Source organism: Haplochromis burtoni, unplaced genomic scaffold (genome assembly GCF_018398535.1).
Source record: "Haplochromis burtoni strain Fernald_Lab_line unplaced genomic scaffold, NCSU_Asbu1 Contig_388, whole genome shotgun sequence".
In the NCBI taxonomy this organism is placed as follows: Eukaryota; Metazoa; Chordata; class Actinopteri; order Cichliformes; family Cichlidae; genus Haplochromis; species Haplochromis burtoni.
In genome coordinates this window covers 255,530-269,940 of record NW_024582749.1, presented here as the reverse complement: position 1 = coordinate 269,940, position 14,411 = coordinate 255,530, and the positions used below count along the sequence as shown (strand labels likewise).

Below are 14,411 nucleotides of genomic sequence, written 5' to 3'. Positions count from 1 at the left end.
CTCCTTTTGCCTTTCACTGCAGACGGTGTGTTTATGTTTTCATCTAGAGCAATTTTTGGGGCAGCTGCTGAGGAGAAGCAATGTTATGTGCAACCTCTGGCTGTATCTTGGTCATATGGTCAACGTACTCACAACGTGGAGGCTTAAAAACGGCCAAATCTTGTACCCAACCGTTTGTGAATTAGATGTGCGCCTCCAGGGATTTATAATTCCGAAAATGATTCGCCGTGTATGCGCTGACTCCACAGACAAGGTATGAGAAGGTATCAGGGTAGGACAATGGCGGTAGGTCTTCAGGGATTCTACTCCACTGCCGTATTTCATACGGGTCCACATTACCAATGCATGCTATTTTTTCCAAGTACCGTCTCTTGGCGTCCGGGCACAATTGGTCTCGATACAGTCCTTTGACTTTTGAGCTGATTTTAAGCATGGTTCTGGCAGTATACCTTCCAACACAGTGTGTTTGTTTTGATTCGTGGCCTTCTCAAATGGTGCCGCGCTCCCACAATGCATTGCGGCGTTACGTCAACTCCAAAGCCCTATTAGACAGTTTTTGCAGAAGTCTGTGACCCCCAGCAAGACAGAACTCAATGCTGGATATTTATCATTATTCAGGATGAAAAGTCTGATAGGAGTTTTCTGTCTTATAAAACTTTCTGAATCCTTTATCATCAGTTGTGGATGATAAAGGATTCAGAAAGTTTATTCATGCACTGAATCCTATGTATGCAATTCCAAGCAGGAAAACACTCTTCCAAAAAAAATCATCCCAGAGAACGTGCATCTTTGGGGTTTTTTTTGTTTTTTTTGCATATTTTAATTTATATTTTGTGTTGTGGTTTGCAGTGTTTTGTGTTGTTTCCCTTTAAATTTGTTTAAAAGGGAAAAAGCTTGAAATTTTAATAGTTAAAAGTTAAATTGTAAATAGTTGTTTGTTGTATTTTATAATTTATTTTTACATTTTATGTGGAGTGAATAAATAAAAGCATATTTATATAATAAACATATATAAAGAAAAACATGTTTTTTTACATTAGTAATTCATTTTGTGTATAATTTTATATTGTTGTTGATAATAAATTAATTAAGCAACAAAATAACCTGAAGATCAGGTTGGGAGCCGAAGGCAAGGCAAGGCAAGTTTATTTGTATAGCACAATTCAACAACAAGGTGATTCAAAGTGCTTTACAGAGACATTAGAAACAAAAACAAATAAAAGCATGATTTAAAATTGATTAAAACAAGCAAACAAACAAACTAATTAACAAACAAACAAAACAGTATATAAAATCAAAACAGATAAAATCAGAACAAGGAGGGTCTTTTTAGTGAGTCAAGCCGAAGGAGTCGGTTCTCTAAAAAGAGCCGGATTTCCCATCACTAAAAGAAACGGTTAAAGACTGATGTCAGCAGCTGGATCTCCAGTTTCGGGAAGGGGGGGAGGGTGGCGAGGACGAAGAGCTTGTATCTCCAAATCTGACTGGCTAAAAGTTTTGCGCCGCCTCTGACGCTAGTCATTCGTTGCAACGCGCGCTCCGTATGGATGTTTTGCCGCGAAAAAGCACGACTTGTTTATCTTTTTGGCGCCAAACGACTCGCTGACAGCCAATCCTTCTTCAGTGAAAATTGTATATTACTGTACTTCAGACATAGTTTGTCACATGAAAAAAAACCCAAAAAAACAGCTTAAAAAAAAAAATCCACAGACAAGTTTCCAGTAAAAACACAAAGCATGTGGCTCTGATGATTTTTAAATATTTTATTTCACTTGGTATAAATGATCATTATTACTATTATTACGACTGTTATAGCTAAGTTATTTAAAAAAAAATCTAACAAAAGAATTTCTCAGGTATGGGAGAAATTGTCTTTTATTATCTCATAACACCTGTTTCTTCTGACCATAAAGTATCTGACTATAAACTATCTGATACTGTCACTATCGGATTATAATTTCCCAGATATTGTTATGGGAGCAGTAATTCATTAGGAATGCACAATTTCTTAGCATGCTAAAAAACACACATGTACAGTCATACGCACACACAAAACAAAGCAGGAAGCGTATCCTGCGGTTTTCAGTCGTCATAGACTTATAAATGAACTCTTGTCTCATACATGTACTTCGTAAAACCCACTCCAGCGTCCATGTTCTTTGGCAAATAATACTGACGCAGACTAACACATTAAAAGTGAGTTGCAACTCCCTCCTGTAGCTGCACTTCCTAAGTTCGCCTCTTCTACTGAAACAGTACAGCTGAGTAAATCCTATTATTCCACAAATAACGATATAGACTGGCGCCTTGACTTACCGATGAAGTGTGTAGTGATGTGTCCTGTGTGTCGAAGCTTCGATACCTGTGTCGGTAATCTCGGGGGAGTTTTTGTGAAGCGCGTATCGAGGCTTGCTTTGATTACGTATGCAGTGACGTTCGAGGCCTCGCGGGCAGTCCGTACCACGTGACTGATTCAGGAACTGGCTCGCCGGTTCGCGCCAGATTCGAAATAAAATGGCCAGCAAAACACAGCTGATTCCCCATCACACTGTGTTGTGGAATTGGATTACGTACGTGCTACATAGTTACTTGAGCATTTCTTCTTCGATGGAACCAGCAAGGAAGAGATTTTTTTCATCTCTTCTAATAAAGTATGCACACAGTAATAAATATCACAAATGATAAGTACCATAATATAAATAAACAACACTACAGATCCTATAATCTGATTTCTGTCTTTTAGTTTATTAAAAAGTGAAGCGCCACACACTAGTTTGTGTCATTATCCAGATGTACATAAGCATGATTACACAGTTACACAATCATACCAAAACTCTGTCCTGATAGTTTCCACTTTCTCTTTTGTATCAGACATACTGAGACAATATTCGGGATAAATAACCATGAAAACAATTTATTTATTCAGTTTAGAGGTTTACACATCACATCATTATAATCAGAGCCTGTTTCACATAAAAACACCCAGCACGCCCCTGCGGGCGGTTTATCCTTCAAGCTCGGGTCCTCTACCAGAGGCCTGGGAGCTTGAGGGTCCTGCGCAGTATCTTAGCTGTTCCCAGGACTGCGCTCTTCTGGACAGAGATCTCCGATGTTATTCCCGGGATCTGCTGGAGCCACTCGCCTAGCTTGGGAGTCACCGCACCTAGTGCTCCGATTACCACGGGGACCACCGTTACCTTCACCCTCCACATCCTCTCGAGCTCTTCTCTGAGCCCTTGGTATTTCTCCAGCTTCTGGATAAATACATATATATATATATATATATATGTGTATATGTATATATGTATACATATATACATATAGAGGGGGGGTGTTCACTCAGGGTACCAAACAGGCTAGGACCGTCACTGAAAGAGCAGATAGGTTGGCTAAAGCAGCTGTTAAAAAAGTCGATATAGATGTACAGATACCACTGTCAGAATCTGAAGGGAAAAGTATAGTTTGGACAGAAAGTAAGAACTTCTGGCAAATGAGATAATGAAACAAAAGGGAGACATTTATATAGGGTACAAAACACAATAGAAGTTAAGAGGAGTAGTGGATTAAATAGACAGGAGGAGGTTATTATAAGTAGAATACGAACAGGTCATTGCTTTCTAAATGGTACTCTTTTTAGGATAGGGAAACATCCGACAGGGTTGTGTGATTGGTGTAATGCTATGGAGACGGTTGAACATGTGCTTATTAGTTGTAGGAAGTATGTAAGTCACAGGAGAGTGATGAGGGTTGAAATGAGTGGTGGAAGGGAACTTAGGTTTGAAAAAGTGGTTAATCGGTTAACTCATGGTGAAGGGAAAGGGGTGGTTTTTCGTTTTTTGAGAAACACTCGGAAGTGAAGTAAGAATTAAAGCCAGGAGATGGCAGTAGTGCAACATCTTTGGATGCAAGCTGCCGTTAAACATGAAAGAAGAAGTTTATAGTAGATTGGAAGGCAAGTACAGTGGCTATGTGCAGGTGTACACGGATGGATCGAAAGATCCGGATAGTGAAGCAACTGGTTTGGCAGTGGTAGTTCCGGAATTAAATATCAAACTTTGGGAAGAGAACATCAAACTTTTTGAGTGTGTATGCAGTAGAGCTGTATGCCATATTGATGGCCTTAGAATGGGTGGAAGGCAGCAGAGTTCCAAAAGTAATAATATGCACTGATTCATTGTCAGCTGTGTTAAGTATAGAAAATGGGAAACTTAAGTAGTAATCAGACCATTCTGTATGAAGTTATGTTTGCTCACCATAGAGTGTGTGAGCAGGGCAAAAGTGTAGTAATAAGTGACACCAGCTTATATAGGCATTATGGAGGGAATGAAAGAGCAGATAGAATGGCTACGGAAGTTGTTAAAAGAGTAGAATTGAAGGTACAGATACCATTATCTAAATCTGAGGGAAGTGTATTGTTTGGAGTGAAAGTAGAAACTAAAGGGAGACGATTGTATAGGGTACAAAATACAGTAGAAGTTAAAAGAGATACAGGAATGAATAGGCGGGAGGAGATTGTCATGTGTAGAATAAGAACAGGGCATTGTTTCCTGAATGGCACTCCTTTTAGGATGGGGAACATTTAACGGGGCTGTGTAATTGGTGTGGTGTTAAGGAAACAATAGAGCATGTATTTCTTATCTGCAGAAGGTATGATAACCACAGGGGAATGATGAGGATAGAATTGGGAATTAGGGGGGAACTCAGGTTTGAAAAGGTGGTTGACTGGCTAGGATGTCATGAACGGAAAGGAGTGGTTCTTCGGTTTCTGAGAAGAACGGGGTTGTTTAAGAGGATTTAAAGAGCTAAGTGCAGTCTAAGTAACACCAGAGGGTGGCAGTAATGCAACCTCGATGGCTGCAAGCTGCCGTTAAACTGGAAGAAGAAGAGGAGTTGGCGACACTGCTCGGTTTGGATGTTTGGCGCGAACCTATAAATGGCGAGAAGAAGACGCTAAAGACCGGAGGTTTCGTCTTTTAAAATTAAAATTGTGAGTATTTTGTTGGCAGTTTACTGTCTGGTTTGACTCAAAATGTTCAGATAACAAGCGAAATACAGCAGCCCTTTACAGGCGTACTTACGGGTGTAGCCATTCTCTAACCATCGACTGGCTAGTTAATGCACAACGGCTGGTATGCTTAGGTAGCTCGGTAGCTAGCTGTATTACAGCTGTATTATCATAGCCGTCAGTGCTATCGGTGTTTTGTCTTAAGCTCATATGCTTTCATTTGTTAGCTTTTAGTATTAGGTACAGGATCAGTTATATATTTTTGTAATATTGTGGATTCCTAGTCAAGTCTGTGTACAAATATTTTGTATTTGTATACAAAATATTTTGTGTACAGAATTTCTTAAGTAATTGTTAAGTCCAAATTGTTTTTATGATGTCGTGGAGGTTTTTGTCATATGAATTTAGAGGTGTTGTGGGGAGCAGGTCAAAGTGACCCTGTTAAGAAGAAGAGTCAGTAGATGCCATACAATACATGTGTAAGGGAGGCAGGTATAACAGTGAAGCTGGAAGGAGCAGAGATGGTGAAGCTAACTGAACGAAGAAGAAATGGCTCTGATGATGTTTTACAGGGAATGTTAAGAAATGCCAGATGAAATACTGAAGCTCTGGGGAAATCATTTCAGGGTTACGATTTTGGCATTTTGATTAGGTTTTTTTTTTGGGGGGGGGTTGTCAATAATGAACTGTGTTTTCAGTTTATGTTTATGTGTTATGCAGTGTTTTGAACTGATAATGTAGCTGACCAGAAAAAAATGCACATTAACCCAAGAATATCCTTAGTCTAGAAAAGTCAGAATTATGCTTTTCTGTATATTTTCCTTGCCTCATGTGCCTTCATCTAATCTTCTTTGATCTCCATTGTGTTGCTGCATGACTGACTAGCACAGTGTTGTGGGAAACAGGTTAAACATGTTAGACGGTGGACAGTTTGTGGAGGCCCTAGGCCGCCTGGGTTATCCTGGTTCATCATCACTGAAGGCCTCAGAGTTCGACTGGCTCTTTGACTGTGCTCCGGAGAACCTTCACTTCTTGCGGTTTGTCTGTCGGACTCTCAACCAGAGCAACGTCCTCACCCCAGAGGAGGCACGTGCCTTTCAGGAGCTACAAAATTCCGGCAAACCAATTTTAGATGAAACCGCCTTGAGTGAAGTTCTTAAAACCATTGGAAATTCAGATGGGAGCACTGGTAAGATCTTGGGGTCATCCTCTTCATCATCTATGTTTGCGGCAGAGGAGACTTTCCCTATAGAGGACTTGGAGGCAGAGCTCCAGGCCCTGCGTAAAGAGAAAGAATTGAAGCAGCGACGTTATAACAAGCTGCAGGTTGTCGCCACTTCCCGTGCAGATGTTGACCTGCGACTCACTGCAGAGCTGGAGAGCACTTCATGTAAGCTCAACGAGGCCAACTCTTCTATTGGAGCTGAGAATGCTGACACCAACACACTGTTACAAACCCTAACAGATGAGGTCAGCAATCTTGCATCATATTTTCCAGTTCAGCCAGAAGCCAAACCAAAGGGAAAAGACCCTCCTGTTTCCCAGAAGCCCACTTTTCTCCTCTCTCAGCTTCCCTTGGATCCATACCTGCATCAGGAGGAGCTCAACACTAAAGCACTTGCTGCCTTCACACAGAAACATTTTTTCCAGGGCATATCAGCCATTGTTGAGAGTTCCTGTTCTGAGCGTTTCCAGGTCCTTGACCTCAGTTCTTGTGATGATGGAAAAGAGGAGGAGACTGGGCACGAGGGAGAGGAGCGGCTGGTCGATCGCAGGAGGACTGAGATGGCCAGACTTCAGTGGTCTCATATTGTTGCTCAGCACCAACTGATGCAGGCTATGGCTGAGGAGAAGAGCGTCAGGGCTGGACTAGACTGGCTGTCAGACAAGTCTTCTCATACTAAGGTAAAGTAAACATGTTGTGACTGTTTGTCTTATTAATGCTTTGTCTTCCTCTATAAAGTGCTTTCTTACATCTGTCTTTATGCTACCAGAGCATTTCCACCTCCTCCTCACTACATGTGCGTGAGGTTGTGTCCAGAAAGGAGCTGCAGGCTGTGGAAGCGGAGCTTGAAGCTCTGCTTCATGGGCCAGTACCTGCTGCCCTGAGGGAGTCAGCCAGACTGCTTAATTTACCAGTAGTGAGGGGAGACCTGGCTTTGCAAGTGGCCAGGCAGGACTACTACACCTCCAGACAGAATCAGGTTAGCAGCATTTCCACTGATTATTACATTACGAGATTTTAATGTGAGATAATTCGTTCTCAGCCTGTCTCTCAGACAGGTAAGAGGTCAGGCCCAGATGTTGAAAAGCAATAATGGTGAAACTGAAAACTCATATAAACCACTAATGATATTCTTGATATCAGATCCTTGAAAACACAACATTTTTAAAGGCCATAGCCTTTAAAAATGCCCTGAACAAAACAGCTGAAACTTTAAGTTCACTTCAAAAAAAAAGGCAATGGTTGTAAGCTAGCATATTCGTAAGCATCATGTAAGTGTCGTGTATTTGGTCCTTTGTCTGTCAACAGACACCTGTATTGTGGAAATTGCGTAAGATTTAAGAAAGTTGTGGAGCCACCGTTCCTTGTCATTACATGTCCTTTTAGGAATTGGAATCCATCAAACTAAATCAAGTGTAACACTGTCCACCCAGGTACGAGACTACTTGCTCCGTCAGAAAGCCTGTTTTGACTTGCTCCTACTGGCTCAGGAGATGGAGTTAAGAAGGTGGAAGATGTGTCAGAAGCACCTGTGGTGATGTTAAAGGCAAGCTGAAAAAGGAAGGTGAAGAAGTGTCTCTCCGGATCAAGTCTCTGGCACATCCTGACCTGATAATTAACCCTAAACCCAACCCTATCATCAGCTCTAAAGATGCAGCTTTCAGCAGGTGAGAAGATTTGAACTCTATCTACTATAGGCTTTTGTTTTAGAGCTGGAATTATAGACAGAAAAAGCACGAGCCAAACACATAAATAATCATTTAAGTTCAGCCAGCTGTTGTAGTATGTTAATTTTCTTTATTCTAAAATAGTTTTTATTAACAAGTTACAGTTTTACCACATGCACATTTGACAAACACTAGCTGCCCTTTCAGAAACTGGACAAACATGATTAAATGTACCTGTCGACATCAGTTCAATGTGTGTGTGTGTGTGTGTTTTGTGTGTGTGTGTGAGTGTGTGCCTGTGTGTGTGTGTGATGTGTGTGTGTGTGTGTGTGTGTGTGTGTGAGTGTGTGTGTGTGTGTGCGTATAAGTGTGTGTGTGTGTGTGTGTGTGTAAATGTAGATCTCCAGCCTTACAATTTTTATTTTCAAACTCTGCTAGAGTAGCTTTGCATTTTTAATGGTTCAAAATATCCTTTTATCTTTCACTGAATCTTGGTGCTGCCCCTCAGTTCATCTACTTTTAGCTCTTCCTTTGAGCCTTTTGATTAGGTCCCCCTCACCAACAGAAGGTTTGAGTATCAAACCTGAAACTCCATATATTTATTTATGTGTGCTTCACCCTAGCAGCTGTTAGGTGGCATTTTTCTTGTTTGCAGACCTAAGTCAGGAGTACAGACTCACCTCAGCACTCTGCTTTTGGCTTATGACCCTTTGGATCCTTGTATAAATGCAGGCTGTATCACTTTGGAATAACTTGGTGTTATTTCCACCCTTTTTTTACCCAGACTCCTTCAGATGCTTGACTATGATTCAGCCCACAGTCGATCAGAGCCTTTTCGAACATATGAAGCGTTGGACCAAGCTGCTAGTAATCTAGCAAACAACCTCCATTTGATCAAAGATGCTCTGGCTGGCGCTGGCGGTGAGCAGTGTTTCACAGCAGCTCGTCTTTATGGCGACTGTGAGTCGCTCCACAGGGCCTTGTACACTGAATTCCAGCAGCTGGTTTTGGGCCCGCAGGTACGTCTAACTGAGCAGGAGCTCCTTTGCCCCAGTGCACAGGTGGGTGTGTTTCCTTTCACTTTATAGTTTGAATAGGTAACGAAGGTGACAGAGTTCACTCAGCCCTTCATGTGAGTCAGATGATTTTTAGACCTTATACTTGACACAATTGGTGAATAACCTGGTAGCACGTTGTGTTTTCTGAATTTCTCCACACATGTTAAATTGTAAAGAAATACAGAGGAACCCCAACGTACGAAATTAATTAGTTCCCGACTCGTAAGTCGAAGCACCCATTGCGCGTTTTGACTGAGGCGATGCTGAACAATAGGCTATAGGCTAATTGCTAACTAGAACAACAATATGTCGTTCAAGTGGAACAGCGAAGCGCAAGTACGGAAGCCAAGGGGTTGTCACATGCTTCGGAGGGCATTGTAGGCTCAGCCAATCAGAGCCAGCGGATTTCGTTACTCGGGCATTTTGCCGTAACACGGGCAGAAATATTGCCGTCCAGTGCCTTCGTAACTTGAATTTTTGTAAATCGGGGTTCCACTGTACATTTGTTTGTTGGGCACAGAAGCACTGTGTAATAAATTGTTCACAAGAGGATCAGCTTTACTGCATGGCATGGGATTTAATATCAATGACTATTAGCCATTCATCTCTACTACATTTCAGCAGTTATAAGTTCAGCCTTCATACAAAGTGGACTTAAAAAAAAATCTGTTTTAAAATGTGAATGTGCACTTTTTAATGCTGCCATAGCATTAACGATATAGGCTCTGTGACAGTGATTCTCTTAATATTTTTAATAAACCAACTAATGTAAATTTACATAAATCTTTGCTTATTGTCCCACAACTGTAGTAAGCTGCATAGACGGGTTCATATGGTATTGTGTTTTTGGCCCTGCAGCGAGGCTTATAATGTAATTCAGTATTATTATCATTATTGTTATTATAAAACAAATGATTATTTAATTAATAATACTCCAGCTACAATTACTTATGTATCTGTTGTTTGTGTGGTCTGTGCTTATATCTTTGTTTCTCATTCACCCTCCATAATTTTCTATTTTATTTTTTCTCCAGGAGCTCACAGCGAAGCTCATGGAAGCAGAGTCTCAGCTGCAGAGTTTACATCAACTAATGCAAGAAATTCTGGGAGAAATTAAAACCAAGCGTTCTCAGCTGGAGCGTAATGCCCTCCTCAGGCGGGAGAGGGAATTGTACATCTACTTTCACTTGGATGCCCGACTGCTGCAGAAAATAGTTGAAGATCTGGAAAGGAAAATGTCTGCAAAGAGAGGGCAGCAGTAAAACTTCAGAGATTATTTACAGGCGGCTCAGGCACTCTCCGTGCTTGAGCTGAAAAAACAAAAATGATCTTTGCTGATAATCTAGTTTCATCTTTTTGTGTTGGAGATGGAGCTGTTTATATGGGATTCATTTGAATGTGTTTAATTCATGTAAACATTCATAAGTGAAAAGCATCCATGATTGTGTTGTTCAGTCTTGATGTTCAAAAATTCTTGTTTTGTTTTTTTTCTTTCGTCTCCAGTCATCAGTTAAATAAAGTGAAATACTATATTTCTGAAGTTTTGATTTTTATTATAAATGCCTTGTGATTGCTTCTCATTATTGTCAGTATACTTGGTGAAAGTTCCTGGAAAATGTTTTCTTTTTGTTTGTTTTCTGTTAAATATATTTTTTTAAACGCCAGTTTAAAGCTTGCCTGTTGATCACTGAAGAAGCTCTCTTCTTTGTCCTATTCAGGCATTTCATAGCTGAAGAATCAAAGCTCTGTGGGCCCAGTGGGAGAGCTAAGTTGTTCTGTTGGGGATGAGATGGAGTGGTCCAACAACAGATTGTACACAGGACCCCTGTCACGGGCAGCCCAGAAGGTCTTGGCTGCTCTGCGGGCCCAAAGTCTGCGTGGAGCCAGATGCAACCAAAACTACTCCAGCAATCGCAGACAAAGTCAGGCAGGTTAGAAGCACAGACAAGTTGAGCTTGTTGCAGTATGCCAGTGGTTCTCAAACTACAGACAGCATTGGGTCGCATGGATTAAGAGGGAAATAATATGTTCTAAACACACTGCAATAGGATTTATGAGGGGCGATTGTGGCTCAAGAGTTTGGAGTTCGCCTTGTAATCGGAAGGTTGCCGGTTCGAGCCCCGGCTTGGACAGTCTCGGTCGTTGTGTCCTTGGGCAAGACACTTCACCCGTTGCCTACTGGTGGTGGTCAGAGGGCCCGGTGGCGCCAGTGTCCGGCAGCCTCGCCTCTGTCAGTGCGCCCCAGGGTGGCTGTGGCTACAATGTAGCTTGCCATCACCAGTGTGTGAATGTGTGTGTGAATGGGTGGATGACTGGTTGTGTAAAGCGCTTTGGGGTCCTTAGGGACCAGTAAAGCGCTATACAGATACAGGCTATTTACCATTTATCCGAGGGAGAAAAATCAGCTGAAGCTTTTGTGCTGACATTCATTTCAAGTTGGGGTTGCTTTTTATTGCTGCGGAATGACAAAATCTGGAGGTGAAGGCATAGCAGGAAAAGGTTGGGAACCACTTCATTAAAAATAATAAGAGGGGAAAAAATATAGAATTTATGTATGAATTTGAAACACAAGAAAACTCAGAGACTGAAGTTTTGTAAAAATACAACTTCTAGGAGGGCTGTTGCAAACTATTATTATAGATATCAGTGTTTTATAAGTTGCTGCTAAGTGCAGATGTGAAAAAGAATAAAGTAGGTCCCATCTCATTTAACATTTTACTGCTCAGTTTGCCTTGCATGCAAGTTATATAATGCTGTCTGTATTTAGTTCTGTGTTCTTTTGATGTGCTTGTGGTAGTGGAGATGTATAATTGCAGCCAGAGGGAGTCTTGGGCAGACAGCAGCTGGAGTCAGGAGGAGAGATGCACATATCAGTAAGTCTGATTAATGTTCAGATATCAGCTTTATCAACACCTCAACAAAATATTAAGCTGATCCTAATGATTATTACTCATCGTTATTGTGGAATACTGTGCGAAAGTCATGAGCCGCCCCTTATAAGTGGTCCTGAGCAATAGTTCAAAAGTTTTTCTTTGGCTGCTTTTTCACTCACTATCAGGGCAATACTTTTACTTACAAACAAACTAATTAACAAACAAACAAAACAGTATATAAAATCAAAACAGATAAAATCAGAACAAGGAGGGTCTTTTTAGTGAGTCAAGCCGAAGGAGTCGGTTCTCTAAAAAGAGCCGGATTTCCCATCACTAAAAGAAACGGTTAAAGACTGATGTCAGCAGCTGGATCTCCAGTTTCGGGGGAAGGGGGGGAGGGTGGCGAGGACGAAGAGCTTGTATCTCCAAATCTGACTGGCTAAAAGTTTTGCGCCGCCTCTGACGCTAGTCATGCGTTGCAACGCGCGCTCCGTATGGATGTTTTGCCGCGAAAAAGCACGACTTGTTTATCTTTTTGGCGCCAAACGACTCGCTGACAGCCAATCCTTCTTCAGTGAAAATTGTATATTACTGTACTTCAGACATAGTTTGTCACATGAAAAAAAACCCAAAAAAACAGCTTAAAAAAAAAAATCCACAGACAAGTTTCCAGTAAAAACACAAAGCATGTGGCTCTGATGATTTTTAAATATTTTATTTCACTTGGTATAAATGATCATTATTACTATTATTACGACTGTTATAGCTAAGTTATTTAAAAAAAAATCTAACAAAAGAATTTCTCAGGTATGGGAGAATATTTTATTTTTTATTGTCTTTTATTATCTCATAACACCTGTTTCTTCTGACCATAAAGTATCTGACTATAAACTATCTGATACTGTCACTATCGGATTATAATTTCCCAGATATTGTTATGGGAGCAGTAATTCATTAGGAATGCACAATTTCTTAGCATGCTAAAAAACACACATGTACAGTCATACGCACACACAAAACAAAGCAGGAAGCGTATCCTGCGGTTTTCAGTCGTCATAGACTTATAAATGAACTCTTGTCTCATACATGTACTTCGTAAAACCCACTCCAGCGTCCATGTTCTTTGGCAAATAATACTGACGCAGACTAACACATTAAAAGTGAGTTGCAACTCCCTCCTGTAGCTGCACTTCCTAAATTCGCCTCTTCTACTGAAACAGTACAGCTGAGTAAATCCTATTATTCCACAAATAACGATATAGACTGGCGCCTTGACTTACCGATGAAGTGTGTAGTGATGTGTCCTGTGTGTCGAAGCTTCGATACCTGTGTCGGGTAATCTCGGGGAAGTTTTTGTGAAGCGCGTGTCGAAGCTTGCTTTGATTACGTATGCAGTGACGTTCGAGGCCTCGCGGGCAGTCCGTACCACGTGATTGATTCAGGAACTGGCTCGCCGGTTCGCGCCAGATTCGAAATAAAAATAAATAAAACACAGCTGACTCCCCATCACACTGTGTTGTGGAATTGGATTACGTACGTGCTACATAGTTTCTTGAGCATTTCTTCTTCGATGGAACCAGCAAGGAAGAGATTTTTTTAAATCTCATCTCTTCTAATAAAGTATGCATATGCATACAGTAATAAATATCACAAATGATAAGTACCATAATATAAATAAACAACACTACAGATTCTATAATCCTATAATGATTTCTATCTTTTAGTTTATTAAAAAGTGAAGCGCCACACACTAGTTTGTGTCATTGTCCAGATGTACATAAGCATGATTACACAGTTACACAATCATACCAAAACTCTGTCCTGATAGTTTCCACTTTCTCTTTTGTATCAGACATACTGAGACAATATTCGGGATAAATAACCATGAAAACAATTTATTTATTCAGTTTAGAGGTTTACACATCACATCATTATAATCATGAGCCTGTTTCACATAAAAACACCCAGCACGCCCCTGCGGGCGGTTTATCCTTCAAGCTCGGGTCCTCTACCAGAGGCCTGGGAGCTTGAGGGTCCTGCGCAGTATCTTAGCTGTTCCCAGGACTGCGCTCTTCTGGACAGAGATCTCCGATGTTATTCCCGGGATCTGCTGGAGCCACTCGCCTAGCTTGGGAGTCACCGCACCTAGTGCTCCGATTACCACGGGGACCACCGTTACCTTCACCCTCCACATCCTCTCGAGCTCTTCTCTGAGCCCTTGGTATTTCTCCAGCTTCTGGATAAATACATATATATATATATATATATATATGTGTATATGTATATATGTATACATATATACATATAGAGGGGGGGTGTTCACTCAGGGTACCAAACAGGCTAGGACCGTCACTGAAAGAGCAGATAGGTTGGCTAAAGCAGCTGTTAAAAAAGTCGATATAGATGTACAGATACCACTGTCAGAATCTGAAGGGAAAAGTATAGTTTGGACAGAAAGTAAGAACTTCTGGCAAATGAGATAATGAAACAAAAGGGAGACATTTATATAGGGTACAAAACACAATAGAAGTTAAGAGGAGTAGTGGATTAAATAGACAGGAGGAGGTTATTATAAGTAGAATA

At 41.0% G+C, this 14,411-nt stretch overlaps 2 protein-coding genes across 4 annotated transcripts in view; one reads left to right on the top strand and one right to left on the bottom strand.

Moving 5' to 3' along the window:
- LOC102304639 (prostaglandin reductase 1) overlaps positions 1-13,228 on the bottom strand; it is a 26,225-nt gene extending 12,997 nt beyond the window's left edge. For 2 of the 3 annotated variants that reach the window (XM_042212718.1, XM_042212716.1), the window contains exon 1: positions 2,317-2,424. The gene's annotated coding sequence lies outside the window, so the exon portion shown is untranslated. Of the gene's footprint in view, positions 1-2,316; positions 2,425-13,108 lie in introns of those variants that run through there. The other variant, XM_042212717.1, reaches the window with a different exon arrangement.
- Positions 4,691-10,646, top strand: LOC121811962 (HAUS augmin-like complex subunit 3). Its single transcript, XM_042212715.1, is given in 7 exon segments — positions 4,691-4,987; positions 5,891-6,910; positions 7,000-7,209; positions 7,664-7,738; positions 7,740-7,897; positions 8,682-8,916; positions 9,990-10,646. Coding segments are annotated over 6 exon segments (1,899 nt in total). The 5' UTR covers positions 4,691-4,987; positions 5,891-5,917; the 3' UTR covers positions 10,218-10,646.
- Positions 13,229-14,411: the final 1,183 nt, after the last annotated feature.